The 14722-nt window shown below is 35.8% G+C and overlaps 1 protein-coding gene across 1 annotated transcript in view; it reads left to right on the forward strand.

Annotated features, from left to right (window-relative positions):
* The window catches only part of LOC139693879 (transforming growth factor beta receptor type 3-like), a 42342-nt gene that overhangs the window by 15954 nt on the left and 11666 nt on the right, over nt 1–14722 (forward strand). The window contains exons 8-11 of the mRNA XM_071592195.1: nt 5022–5280; nt 7155–7497; nt 8318–8613; nt 9495–9713. Coding sequence (XP_071448296.1) covers nt 5022–5280; nt 7155–7497; nt 8318–8613; nt 9495–9713 — 1117 coding nt within the window. The remainder of the gene's footprint in view (nt 1–5021; nt 5281–7154; nt 7498–8317; nt 8614–9494; nt 9714–14722) is intronic.

The following is a 14722-nucleotide window of genomic DNA, read 5'->3' on the forward strand; positions in this document are numbered from 1 at the left end:
TGGGGTCATACTTATATTACGCTCAAAATTTACATGCATAGATAGTAAGGGTGGGACTAGTAAGTGTGCAAGCATTAGGGTGCATCTTTCAAACATGCTTACAAAAATTAGCCAAGGAAAGCATTAACCCTAAGGCTTCCATGACATCTGTTTGAGGGATGTTCCTTGCTGCTTCATGGAATTACCATCACAACTGAAATTCCTGGATGCAGCATGAAACAAGAAAATCACTGATTCTATAAAATTCTTCTCAGTAACTTGGTGACCAGCATTCATCTTGGAGCAGTGCGCTTAATGATGACAATTACATGAATTGATTTGTTGATTTAATTTAAGCAATGGATTTACCAGTTATAATAATTCATTTTTCTTAAGGGCAGTTTTATTTTTTTTAACAAATATGGATTATCAGACAAGGCATTTCAGGGTTTGGAATGGGAAAATTTTTCCTTGGTTTCTTTAGGACAGAAATTAAAAAAATTACTTTTCATCATTTTAGCATGAAATACTAGGGTAATTTGAAAAGTTTTCTAATTGGAATAGAAATAAATGACTTACCTCTGTGAAGCTTGTTCATTTTTCAATGTAGCCTCCCTGTGCGCTATTGCACTCAGTCCGGCAATGTTCTTATGTCTTGGTTCCATCTCAAAAATTAGATTCCTTCAGGCATGCAAAAATAACTATCTCTTTCAGCTGTGAGTTCTTTGTTTGAAGAGAATCTCCGTCCACCGAGGATAATATGAAGGTCAGGGAAGAGATGGAAATTAGATGGAGACAAATGAGGCAAATAAGGATTTCAATTTATAGGTATTCAATAAGGCAAAATGTGTCAATGCCTATCTTATTTCACGTATTTTTGCCATGCCAGTGACACTTCTTTGTGGGTATACATTGTCTTGATTAGAGATGACTTTCTTTCTAGCCAAACTTGGCCTTTTTCAGTGAACCTTATGCTGAGTTGGTGCAGGAGTTTAGCGTAGTATTGTTCAGTAATTGCTTGACCAGGGGGAAGATTATCCAGTGGCAACATTCATTTTGCATCCCAGAAAACTGAAGCAGGGGATCGGAATGTTGCGGTGGCTAATGTACAGGCTTCCCTCCGAGAGGGCCCCGGTTCAAATCTGGTAGACAACAAATACTTTTCAGTGGTATCCCGATCCCTACTTGAGGTGCTTTGTGGAGAGCACTTCAATTGAGTAAAACATCCGTCAGATAGGACGTTAAACTGCGGACCCCTTGGGGTCTTTCTATAAGAGTAGGCTAATGCCAATGCTTGGTTTCTCTCCACCCTTCCTTTCCCATCTGTCCCTAATGGTGTAAATGACCTTAGCTGTTGGTCTTATCCGACTAAAAACTACTAACAAAAGCTGAAGCTTTCCAGCCAGCCATATTGCCTTTGCTTTCTTTGCTGGTGGTGAATCAACATGTTTCCACTGCTTTGACTGCTGTTTTGTCTCTGGGGTATAGAAGTAGACCCAAGTTTCATGTGAGGTTACAAACTGGCACAGAAAATCTTGTTGGATGCTCTTAAAACGGGTCAAACATTGATTGGAAATTTCCATTCTAATGTGTTTGTGATCCTGCATCAAGAGTCAATTCCTATCTAGTGGATAATTTTCTTGTATCCACTTCCAATGTTAAAATGTGAAATGCCCATTCAGATGATATCCCTACAGCTTCAGCGATTTCTCACACTTTCAGGTGGCGATCCTCCATGACCGTTAAAGCACTTTTGCAATAATTTCTGGGAGTGTGGCACATTTTGGCCAACCACAATGCAGATCATAATCTAAGCTATCCCTGCCAAACTTTAACCAATAAGTCTACTTGGCAACAGTTGAAAATGAAGAACAGTCCTCCAGCGTGTTTTGGAAGCCCGCATGAATTTTCTTTGCTTTCATACCTTTATTTACGAAGTATTTTATCACTGTTCATATTGCAATTTTTTCGATCTTCACAAATATCTAGACAGGATTAACAACAGAGAGGCCTCCGCACCACAAATTTCTTCCCCGAGCCCTGACATGTTAGTTGTTTATTCATAAAGGATTACCTATTACTACTCAGGAAAATGGTTGCGCTCGCACTGACATCTGATGGTGATTCTGAGAACCTGTCAAACTACCCTGGTGTTCTTGTGGTGAAAATGCCTATTAGTTGAATATTTAGTACATAATGAACTTAGCTCAAGTATTATCTTGGATAGAATGATATACAATGAAACCAATGAAACAAGTTCTTCATGTTTTTGTATTCAATTTGAACTAAACAAAATTGACGAAACACTGCTTAATGCAGATGCAATATGACTAAAACCAGGGTGCCGTTCAACTAGGAAAATTCAGGAAGTGTGGTAATTGGGTGGATGGATTGGATGGATTCAGGCAAAATGTGTATTCGACACATTTCTCTAAGGAAAGTTTCTTACTTGTTATTTTGAGGTGGGTAATAGTTAGCTAAAGAATCCTAAATGATGAAGAAGCATAGAAATGAGAACGGATATTTTGGGTAATTTTCCGCTGAAAAGGATCTGGTAGTATGGATAGTAAAATGGTATATTTGTGGTGCAAAAATTGGAATAATCTTGGATCAGACAGCATTAAAAACTTGCGACAATACCTCTTTTCTGTATTTGCAAAATGGGTAGTGACTGAAGATTTAATTTTCACAATTTATGTTTTGCAAAGTCAGCCACAAGTCTATCCCTTAGGGAATATTTAAACCATTCAGTATTTTGATCTTCACCCAATGAACAAAGATTTTTGTGTGCAAATTATGTATTTTAAAAACACAATTTAAATTCTAATGGATATAGTCTTTAGAGATTATAACCCTTTTTGGAAAAATATTTGGACTTGACCCAGAGTCGGAAGAAATCATTATATTTTTCCTGTAGAACTTCCTTCTTTCCTATTTGTTTGGTTTATTTATTTCCATCGTTCAACCCATTTAAGGAAGTACACCCAGATACATGCCAAATTTTTCCCTCTACTTCCTGAAATATTATCTTTCGAAGTTGGTCACTACGAGCAATTTTTCAGAATTTGCTGGTCATTTGAATTTGTTGCCTTGCACTTTTGATGGATTTCTGGCCATGAGTTTCACGCCCCACTGATGTTGGACTCCTCCAATAGTGAGGTTCAATTGGTTCACTTGGTAACATCTGTCTCACGTCATTTTTTTCTGTAATCAAGGTTGCTAACAGCTTGCATAACTAATCCAAATGTGGTATTTTGATTTATTTTATCCTAGGGAATTATGTGAATCACAGTGCACCCTGGTCACACTAATGTACAAAAAGGTCAGGTTAAGGTGTGTCGTGGTTATTATGCACAAAGGAATCGCCGGTGCAGTGGGAGGGTGGGAGAGGAGGTCATTTTGTATCAATTTCTACTTTTTACATGGAGATATTACTGACAAGCAGAATTGTCAGGTTGGATTTTGTTTGGTTGCCCTAGGTTGTAGGATTATGGGATTGATACAAGCCCACGCTGGCATTTTGTGGGCAGTATAAAAGCAAAGGAATAACCTGGCAAGGTAGTGGGTTGGGTTGCTGGTGGAATTATATTTTGTCAATTTATACTTTTTATGGGAAATTTCTCGATTTGCCATGATCAAAGGGTGTTCAGGTAGTTGGTTAGTGTCATTTTCCCTCTTAGAACTGAAGTTTTCCAATTTTGCAGTCAATGGGTTGATGGTGGTAACAATTTTTAATGCATGAACTTTCCTCCTGTTGTCTTTTTACTTTTGATTTAATTAATTGTTTGCCATTTTCTTCCTTTTCTACGCCTATAGACCTATAAGTACAAATGGTATCAGAAATAATCTGACAGAAGTATACCAAGCTGGAATAATTGAAATACTGCAATTAGATGTGGTACCTTTAAATCTAGTAGTATTGGTACTAAATAATTGCATTTTGCAAATCTTTTGCACCAAGTAACTGCCAATAAAACCAGGAAAATTCAGGAAATTTCTTGGCGATTGGATGACAAGGAATAAAGAGAGCCATTAATTCTGAAAGTACACAGGACTTAGAGAAAATTAATTGAAGCCTGCTCAGGATCACTAATTCATGCAATATCTTAGTGCTTTTTAGATAAAATATATTAGTACTTTTTTAAGTAAATGCAAGGACAGATTTTTCAACTGAAATTCTGCCTTGAATTCCCCTATTTTGAAAGCTCAACTATTTTGAAGGCTCATACAATTGGTGGGCCTTGAATTTTTTCTCTATGCAATTTTCTGAAAAAAACTTTCAGTAATTCAACTTCTATTGATTAAAGATTCCAGCTATAACACGTACATTAATTACTTTGTTGTCATATATTTCTAATGAGGCTGGAGGTCTGTTGGTTTTTAGGTAGGGTTTTTAGCTTTGCTATGTCTCCATGAGTCATTGCTTACATGATAAAAAGTCTAAATTTATACGTAATAATGAAATGAACACTTTAAAGTATGTTAAACCCTGCACAAAAAGTATGCACGATAAAATTTCAAAGTGATCTACTTATCATGAACTTTCACCGAAGTTCATTTTTGTAGTTTTCTCATAGGGAATATTTAATAATATTCCCTATGAGAAAACTACAATCATGATGTTAGTACAGACATTCCACTACTCTGAATTATCAACTCAACTTGAAAATCATCAACCCAGGAAAATATGAATAATAATAACAGAAATGTCAATAAAATTTGGAAAATTCAGTATCCCTCAAGAATTTTCAACAGAATAGTTGTTTGGGTGCCTAGTTCTTGTCAAGTTAAATCTGTGAATACTAAAGAATCCTTTCTCCCCCATCTCCTTCTTGGCAAAGGCTTTACTGATCCCATTTTCCTATACCTAATAGTGTGTAATTTCCAAACATTTGGGTTCTAGCTCTTGCCTGTTAAAAAAATGTTGGGATACTGTTTTATGTTTTGAATACATTTTTGTGATGTCCAGTTTTTTAATTTTTTGTATTCATGAACATTTTATCCCTTTTCATTGTGTTTACAATCAATTTGGTATTTTCCAGGGATGTGTATGTTGTTGAACTGAATCCGAACCTCAGGAGGAAGAGTGGAAGAGATTGGGAAGGAGATTCTTCAGATGGAGATGCTATTGGTGGCAGCTCCACCACATCCCCTTATCCTACTTTGCATCCAGTGGCTGTCCTTCTGGAGGGGGAAGGCCCTGTCCCTGTTCCCCGAAATGTCACCCTTGTTCTCAAATCTGGATCCCCAATCAGATGGAGATTTGGTGCTAGTGGTGTTGATGGCAGCATTGTAGTCGTTGTAAGTACTTTTCAAGTACTTTTAAATTTTATGCAGGCATTTTAAGTAATTTGTTCATCTTATGCTTGTATTTTTAGATAGATTGTCATCACAAATTTCAGTGTGAATTCATAATTTTTCAAAAGTGAAAGATAGCCATTGGTTTCCATTAGGGTAGATCCTGCTGGACTCATGCAGAGTTCTTTTTCATGAGAGTTTGGTGTCAGAAGAAAATAATATTTTAAGAGGACATAACTGTTCAAAATTTAGAGAACTTGGCGATTACTTCCTGAGCAGATACTTGAATAGTAATCTGCATTAAAATGCAGGAATTTCTTAGCATTTGAATAATTTACCTATACCAGGATTCAAACCTAGATCTTGGTTGGAGAAAATGATTTTTACAGTGAAATTCCTGCATTTCAATATTTATTTAACTTCAAAAATTCATTTGGCAAAACCTCATAAGAAGTAATGTTGTTAGAAGCTGATGAGATGGATGAAAATATCAATTGTTTGCTGATTAGACATTTTTAATTGATCATTTACAAATGATCACTCATCATGGTGGTGTTAGATGGTATGCTGTTTAAATCGCATCAGGTTCTCTCCAAGGAAGTGTCTTGAACCTGATCAGTCTAATTTATTCCATGCTAATGTTTTAATTTGCCCTCCTCTCCATTTTCTTAGTGATGATCCTGAGTACCACTTTAGGTGCATGTAAAATCAATCATTGTTCCTTAGTCCTCACATATAGCTGCCTTTTCCTTTTTTGGGAAAGAAACTAACACTTATGACAAAATCTTCTGGCTGATTACCCCCCTCAGAAATTTTTGAAGTTATCCATAAGAGCACTTCCTCTCAGGGTAACTTTATTCCTTAAGTAGTTCTGTGTGAATGCTGTTGACCCACGCAACCTTATTTGATTTCAAATCCCTTAATGCCCATTCTGTTTTGCAGTCAAGTATGCCTGGACCTTCGCTGTCTTCATCTACGTCATATTCTCTTCTATTTGTAAGCTTGCTAGCCTAATGTGTTAACAATATAGTTCCTCTATATATGTTCTATCTTAAATCTTTCTTGGTTCCATTAGTAATTACTAAATAGTAATAAAATTAACTAATTATTAATTAAATAATAATAAATTAACAAATAAATAAAAGTATGTAACTTATGTATTAATTCCATCGCTGAAAAATTTATTTACCCAAGCAGGAACAATGAGGTATCAGTACAATAAAGAAAATCATATTCATGTACTCTTCTTACGGTAGAAATCATGATAGTAATGCATGAATGAGCAAATCAGTGTAAGTTAGCTGAAAATATAATTCACCCAGATATCACAGAAAATATGTACATAATCACATATTTTCAAATCTTCCAAATGTCCTATTCAAAGTAAGCTGACAATAGAGAGTCACTTATGTAGTAGTCAGCTTGAATGAATATGAAATGATTGACGATCTTTTGACTCTTTTATTCATCAAGTTAGTTGATAAGAAAATATAAGTTGACACTTATATTATCTACTGCTTAAGTTCAAAATTTATGATTTTCATTGTGCAAATGAAACGTGAAAATTGTTCCATTTTTATCCAACAGAAACTCATTTAGTTTTATTATACCATATTAAACGTCATAAGGTGGGGCATAGCCAAATTGCTGGACTTACTTTTAGTGCAGTAGTCATTAGAGGCTTCATCTTGAACTAAATAAACTGGGTTTTTAACTGTATCTTATTTCCTCGCAGAGAGTTGCAATACCGGCCCATAGACATTTTAGTGTTAACTGCGGGATTTCTTCATACCTCTTGATGGTATTGAGGAAAGATATATGTATTCCTTTTTTTACTTTTCCGTAGTGCTGTAAAAATGTCTCCATTTATTAATCAGAGTAACCAGGAGGTGGAAAATTGGGGTGCTGCTGCAGCAGTCGCCTCAATAGCTGGTGGAATGGGCACTGGGAAATCAACATTTGGGTTCAAGAGATCTGGTGGCTTAGAAGTGAAGTCTCGGACTCTGCCCGATAACATGGACGCCTTGCTGGAACAAGTGGCATCAGAATTTGGCCGTCCAGTATTGTATGCCAAGACAGCATCTGCTTCAACACTCAAACTTTTGGTTGGAAATGGTCGGCATACCAAATTCCCTGCCACAAGTCCACCCTCTATGAATGGTCAAGGGCACTCCACTCATCCCGACCCATGGTCCTCTGCATCTTCATCATCACTATTGGGTAAGATACAATGGTAGCCATCATCGTTATGATTGAAGCTTGGCGGATACCACTTCTTTTGTGCCACAACACATTATTTACCACAATTCCTAGGTTATAATACCCATCATAAGGTATAATTATGTTCTCATGTGCACAATGTGAAATTGTTCTTGCCATTTTTTTTAACTAGGTAATCTACCGGTTAAGGTATGTTTTGGATGGATACAACTACCGAATAAATATCTTGTTTCTCCTAACAAAACACAACCCAGCGTCCTACGCTACAAGCAGCCCCTCTTCATCTCCATATACTTCCTTCATTTCCTCCAACATTTCTCTCCTATTCCTGGCCCTTCCTCATTTGCCCTTAATAGAATTCTTAGTTAGCTGATAATAGCTTAGTTCATGCCATGTATAATGCAAAACCTGATTTACTTGGACAATCTTAACTCACCTTCATCCCTGAAGTGAAGTTCCTAACAGAGAGAATCTCCCAATTCTCATCAATATGTGCCTCTCTGCGCATTCTTATGGGGAAACTGGAATGTACACTGTAGATACATAAAGTATGTTCCCCTTTTCATAATTCCTACTGCAACAAGTGCTGAATATCACCTTAGTTTCAGAAAAAATCAGGTAATGACTGAGAATATAGGTTGTCCTCTTCACATGGAACGGTCCCATAATGTTCGCAATTCCCTTAAACAGCATTCCTGTCATTATAGCTTCAGTTTTTAAAATAATTACCTCATATTGTTTATATTGTGTCATTAGTAATGGTAATGAAAAAGAGTGTATATAATGTAGTTTCTTTTACTCCTTTGTCTTAATAAAATAGGGATAGAGCCAAGTTCAGAAAAGAGTGGCAAGGGCAATAGCCATGGTGAAGAAGATTCTTCGCTGTCTGCAATTGCTACACTTCAGAAGGCCATGAGGGTTATCTGTGAGCGGAAAAAAATCGTAGTCAGCTTCCCAAGACACATAACTGACTCCCTAGGAGTGGCATGGATGTCATTTATTGATTCTACTTGCAGCAGCAAAGTTAACAGTACTCACATTTGGCTGTCTACTTTGATAACTTCTTGTAGGAGCACGAGCAAATCTGATGGAAGAAGTACATCTTTCTCCAACAGCGTAAGTGATGTGTTCTACCGTAAATTTGTCCAAAATCTGTTCCTGCAATAAAATTGTAAATTTCAGTTACTTTTTATCACCATTGAGGCATGTTTATATGTAGTTTAAAAAAGAGCAAGAAAAGCACATGCATTTCGCAATGGCAATTTTTGAAACTGATACATATTTGTTGTGTGTTTAAAATGTTGATTGAAATTTATTATATGCTTCCTTTCAATTTATCATTTTATTACTTTTTCTTGGTATATAACACAGGGAGGGTTACCAGCCATCTTTGATCCACTGAAAATAAGGAAAAAAACTGGGAATAAGTAAAATTTTGACAAAATTCTCAAGAGGAAGCTGAAATTGAGTAGAAAAACTCGGATTTGTGGAATGCAATTTTATTTGATCAGAAAATAGATTTTGGGCAATGAAAGGAAAAATGACTTTTATATTTTCTACTATCAAATATTATTTTAATGGATATATTGGAAATATTTTTTAAACTATTGGTGTTCAATATGTTTGACTTCAAAGTTGAAAACTCTAAGAGGTAAAAAGGAAATGAAAATGGTTCCACCAAACCTTGAAAAATGAATATTTATCCTTGAAAACTTTGAGAAAACCTGGAATTAGAAATCATTTATTGGCTGGCCATCCTATAACAGTAACAATTGATTTTCAGTTGAACTTGAATCCTTCAACATTGAACTACACAAACTATGTGACATATCATATTTTTTATGAATTTTCACTAGTGAAGTAGGCAATTTTACATGTTGGTTAACTCATATGCCGCAAAGTATGTAAGGCATTTATTAGCTAATAAGGAAATAGAAAGGACCTCCTGAATTCATACATAGATGTTGCTTTATCAATATAAGAACATTTATTTTCAGGTGTATGTTAAGTTTGGCCCTCCAGGTAGTGATGATGAAGATTTTGCGGGACCAGGTGATGATGGAGAAGATGGAAGTGAGTTTGGTTCTGGTTCTGATGCGAGCGAGACTGACCTCATGGAAGAAAGTTCCAACCATATTCCAGTAGTTTGTCGCCAGCCTCCTTTGTTTCCTGGGTCAGGCTTTGGGCCAATGGACTTTGGTGACCCTTCATTGACAGTGAGTAATTTAGCTCAATAGTATGTAATGAAACTCTTCACATACTAAAAAAATTCTTATTAATATAGGTATGTGTTTTGGTGGAAATGTTCTGGCTCAATACTCTGTGAGAGTGTTAGTGGATTCTTTAAGCTGATGCAGTAAAAATATAAGGATTAACTTCCAAGGTGCCTTAATTTTTCAAGTGGAAAACATAGAAGAAGTTGTGCTGTATGGTAGGGACCCTTCATAATGGCATGGCTAACTTTGGTTAATAAGTTTGGCAAAAAATTGAGGCTGATTTCACTATTGGCAATCATCAGTTGATCGGTGAATCATTTCATGATTTGAAGGATGATTTTGTTGAAAATGTTTCACCCACAGAAATCAGCATTAATTGAAGACCAAATCACCAGTTAAGTTAATTATGGGTATTGAGCTATCAAAAAAGGTGTCAAACAATCGGATTGATAACATCTTTGTCATCTGATTGAGTGAAATGAAGTCTTGGGCTCTTTAGTTTAAGAGATCGCAACGAGCTTGTTAGGTTATGGTTGTGGTTAATGTACATTATAAAAATTATTTACAGCGTGGGCAGTCTACTGCCCATTTCGTAGTTGGAAGAATTCCAAATTATCTTTGAGAATAGAGCATTAGGAATAACCCAAGCACACCATGAGACAATTAATACTAATGCTACAATATTTTTGGCAATGTATTAAAGAAAATGATGTTTATTGTTCGTACATGATGCATTTTAAAGCATTCAGTATTATAGTGGTGAGAGAAGCATATTTCACCATTTAAAATCATGGCCTTAGCAGTTCAGTTGTCGTTAGCAAAGATCAGTTGTCATTGGTAAAGATTATGAGAAGTCAGGTCAACTCAACTTACTGTTTACAAAGGTGAGTACAAACTTTATTTATTATTGAACTACAATTTAAACCATACAATGCATCTGTTTCTGTTTTTGTCTATTTCTGTATTACATTTTTTCAAAATGTTACATATTCAATTTCGATTGCAAATAATTTCATCCCTGGACGACTATTTTGAAATGGTCTTGGATCATTTCCATACAGTTTATATAATTCATGTTGTATGTAGAAATACCTGTACATCCCATTCTGAGTTTTTTCTCATTGGATTGTGCGACTAGAAGCCAATGAATCATTCAAGAATTGGTGTTGAACTCAGCATTATCTTTAGAGTAATATACTTTACAATATTATAAGGTAATCTAACAGTTAAGGTAGGTTTTGGATGGATGCAAATACCGAATAAATATTTTGTTTCTTTTAACAAAACAACCCAATATTTTACTCTACAAAAAGTTCCTCTTCATCTCCGTGTACTTCTTTCCTCCCTTTATCCCGTCCAACATCCCTATCCTTTTCCTTCCCTTTCCTCGTTTGCCTAAAATTCTCCCCTCTAATACAGTCTTCAACATCCCACTGCCAGTCAATACTCCCTTCATCCACTTTTCCTGCCTCCATAGGATTGCTCCCAACAAACCCATCTCCTTACTCATCATACCAAGTACTTCCTCATTTGTTTTATTCTCTGTCCATATCACCTTCTCCATCCTTCTACACACCCACATTTCAAAAGCCTCCACGTCTATCCTACTGCTTCAATGACCATGTTTTCACGGTGTGCATAACTATTCTCCATATCAAAGTTTTGACGAGTCTTTTCTTAATATCCTTACCAAACCTCCCTATGATCAACTACCTCCTCTTTGCCTAGTTCAATTCTTCTCCTTACATCCCCACTAATTTGACCATGTTGGTCCGAAACACTTTCGAGATACGTAAATTGTTCCACCTGCTCTAGTATTTGCCCTCTTATATTAATGTTAAGGTTAGCCTTTTGTCTCTCTGGAAAATTACTTAACCTTTGTTTCGTTAATATTGACTCTCATCTCATATATATTGCAATGAATTTCAAATTTTCTCAGCCATGCTTTTAAACCCTTGGCTGACTGACGACTAGTGCTTCATTATTAGCAAACCTAACTGATTTTACAAATTTCCCGCTGACTTTTATTCCTATCTCCAGTTCTTCCCTTGACTCTTTAATCATTTCCTCTACATACAGGTTGAACAGCAACGGTGATAATGGGCAACCCTTTTGTCCCTCTAATCTATTCCTATTTTCTTCAATATACTCATTAGTTTTTCCTAATTCACTCTATCAAATGCCTTGCCAAAATCTATGAAATGGACTAAACTATCCTGATTGTATTCTATATTCCTCTTGATTAGTGATTTCAGTACTCCAATGGCATCAAGCATGCCGCTCCCCTTACTAAACCCGAACTGATCATCCCATAAGTAATCATTTGGCCTACTCTCTATCCTTTTGTTGATAATCCTGAGAACAACTTAAGCTACGTGGAAAATCAAACTTATAATTCTGTAGTCCTGCCTTGATGTAGCCTTTACCTTTTTTGAAGTAGGAACTTACACTCGTCTCACAAAGTCTTTTGGCCAGATTCCTTCCTCATAGATGCTATAAATCAGTCCATATAGACTTCCTGCCACATACAGGTATACCTAGCCTTTTAGTAGTGTTACAAGAATGTTGTCTACCCCCTCAGCCTTATTTTATTTCATCTCCTGTAATTCCCTTTCTATCTCATTTACAAGTATGCCTGGACCTACCAATATAACTACAACTATGTCATGTTCCTTTTATAACTTTCTTGGCCTTAATTCTTTACCATATAGTTCTTCTATGCATTGCTTCCATCTCTCTTGGATCTTTTCTGTTTCAACTATTATCTTACCCACTTATCTATAAATGTTAACACAGGTTTTCCCTTCCTATTTCCTGATAGTGTTTTAACCTTCTTGTATAGCACACCTATTTCAACCTTCCTCTGCTAACTCTCCATATCCTTGCACTGACTTTTACCTCGATTTTTTGGCTCAATATGTTACTCATCTCAATTTATTATTTAATTTTGTGCTTCCTTTTACCTAACATGTGTTTACATTGTTTCATTTCCTTCTCTTATCTATCTTACAAATCATCTCATATGTGATCTATGGTTTCCTTGTCCTTGACCTATTTACAGTTCCTATAGTTTCTTTTGTGGCTTTTGATATCCCTTTTTTGATATATTTCCATTTTTCTTCAATAGTAATGAGCTCTATTCCCTCACTATTGATTTTCTCTACAGCCTGCTGATACTCTTTCCTTGTTATTCCAGGTAGTGGTTCTAAATTTCATTTCCAACCTTGCCTAATCTTTTTGAATCAGGCCTACGCTTCATTATTACTGAATTGTGATCTGAGCCAGCATCCTTTGCCAAGAAATTGTATGAATTGATCACACTGTGCTAAATTTGTGCCTAACCATAATATAGTCTAACCTATTCCTTTATGAGTCTCCTGGAATTTTCCATTTATACCTATGCCTTTTGTGGTGTCTAAACCAAGTGATGGTGATGACTAACCCCTGTCTCCTGCAGAATTCAATTACTCTCTCCCCACGGTCATCCCTTGTGAATAAACCATAATTCCTCTCTTCATCACCATCTCTTATTTCGCCTACAGTCACATTCCAATCCCAAATCTCTATCAAACGTTTCCCTGCAGGATTATGTTCTCTAACTATTCATATGCCCTATCAGCTTCTTCCTCCTTGTGATTGCTTGGTAGCATGTATACCTAAACAGTTGCCAAGTTTGTTGATTCTGCTTTTACCTCTGCTAGTAATATTGTATCCGTTGCTGAATACGTTTCTTCCTACCTTTTTATTTGATATTATGGCAATCCCCTGCTGGCTCTCATCCACTCCACTCTATGGTACTCTGTAACTATCAATCCAGTTATCCCTGCTATCCTTCCATCTCACTTTGCATGGACCGAAAATATCTATATTTCCTCATTTCGTTTCTTGCTTTATATTCTCTAATTTTCCTGTCCTCAATATTGTCTTAACATTTCAAGTTCATGTACTATGCAATTCAGTCTTCGTCTTTTGTCCTACTGCCGTCGATTTTCCTTTGCAAGGGGTCCGTGAGATGGCGATTGCAAATGTCTTGCCTCTCCTGCTGCGAGGCATGAAATACAGCCGATTGGGTCAAGTTTTGTAGTGCCTCGACCTTTATTTTCTCGATACTGTCCATCATAAAATTCGTAAGATTATCATTTGAGAAAGACTTCAATATTGTAGAACCTTTGCTTATCTTGTGCACTTCCACATTGACAGTGCAGAAGTTTGAGTCATTGCATGTATAAATTGACTTACAAAGCTGCCAATAATAGATGAAAACTATATTTTATGATTATGAAACTAATTCTACGTGCTAGTATGGTAATTGGCCATATTCCTCTTGCCCAAAGTTTCATACTGTTAAAAAAGTTTTTTTATTTGTTTAGGTGATATTGCGGCCATCATTTTGAGGCTCTGAATTTGGTTATTTTTTTCCATTACATTAAACAAGATACTTTTTTATTTTCAATAATGTTTTAGTAAATCTTAGTCAGAATTACCCGTCTGGGCTTTTCAATTTCAGCAATATTTATTCGTGCTGCTTTCATTGCGTATTTTAAAATTGCACCATCATTAAAATGAATGAACAATTATATTTTGGTCGCATGGTGGTGATATCTATTAGGGATTCAGTTTGCAAAATTATGATAGAATTTTCTTTTGGTTTCCAAAATTGATCTCCAATCAATTTTTAGTGGAATGGATGCAGAGGATTTTTTGCTGGCTGCACTTTCATCTGGATTAAAAATAAGCTCTAAATAGTAAATAACTATTTGCTAAGGCTAATACATGCTGTATTTGCCTGAATCCAAGCCATTGTTTTTCGTCCCAATTCAAAATGAAAAAAATCTCTACACTTTATTTCAAGCCTCATGACAAATTCTTTCAATTTTGCGAGGAAAAGCATACTGGGTTATAAAGTTTAATAGTTGTATCATAAAGATTAAATCCAAATACTATTTTTCTTATAATTTTAAAGAAATTTCAATGAATTTTATCTGGATACCTATTGTTTCTATTTTTCT

The sequence above is a fragment of the Hetaerina americana genome, unplaced genomic scaffold (genome assembly GCF_022747635.1).
Source record: "Hetaerina americana unplaced genomic scaffold, ioHetAmer1.1.p SCAF_5, whole genome shotgun sequence".
Taxonomy (NCBI): Eukaryota; Metazoa; Arthropoda; class Insecta; order Odonata; family Calopterygidae; genus Hetaerina; species Hetaerina americana.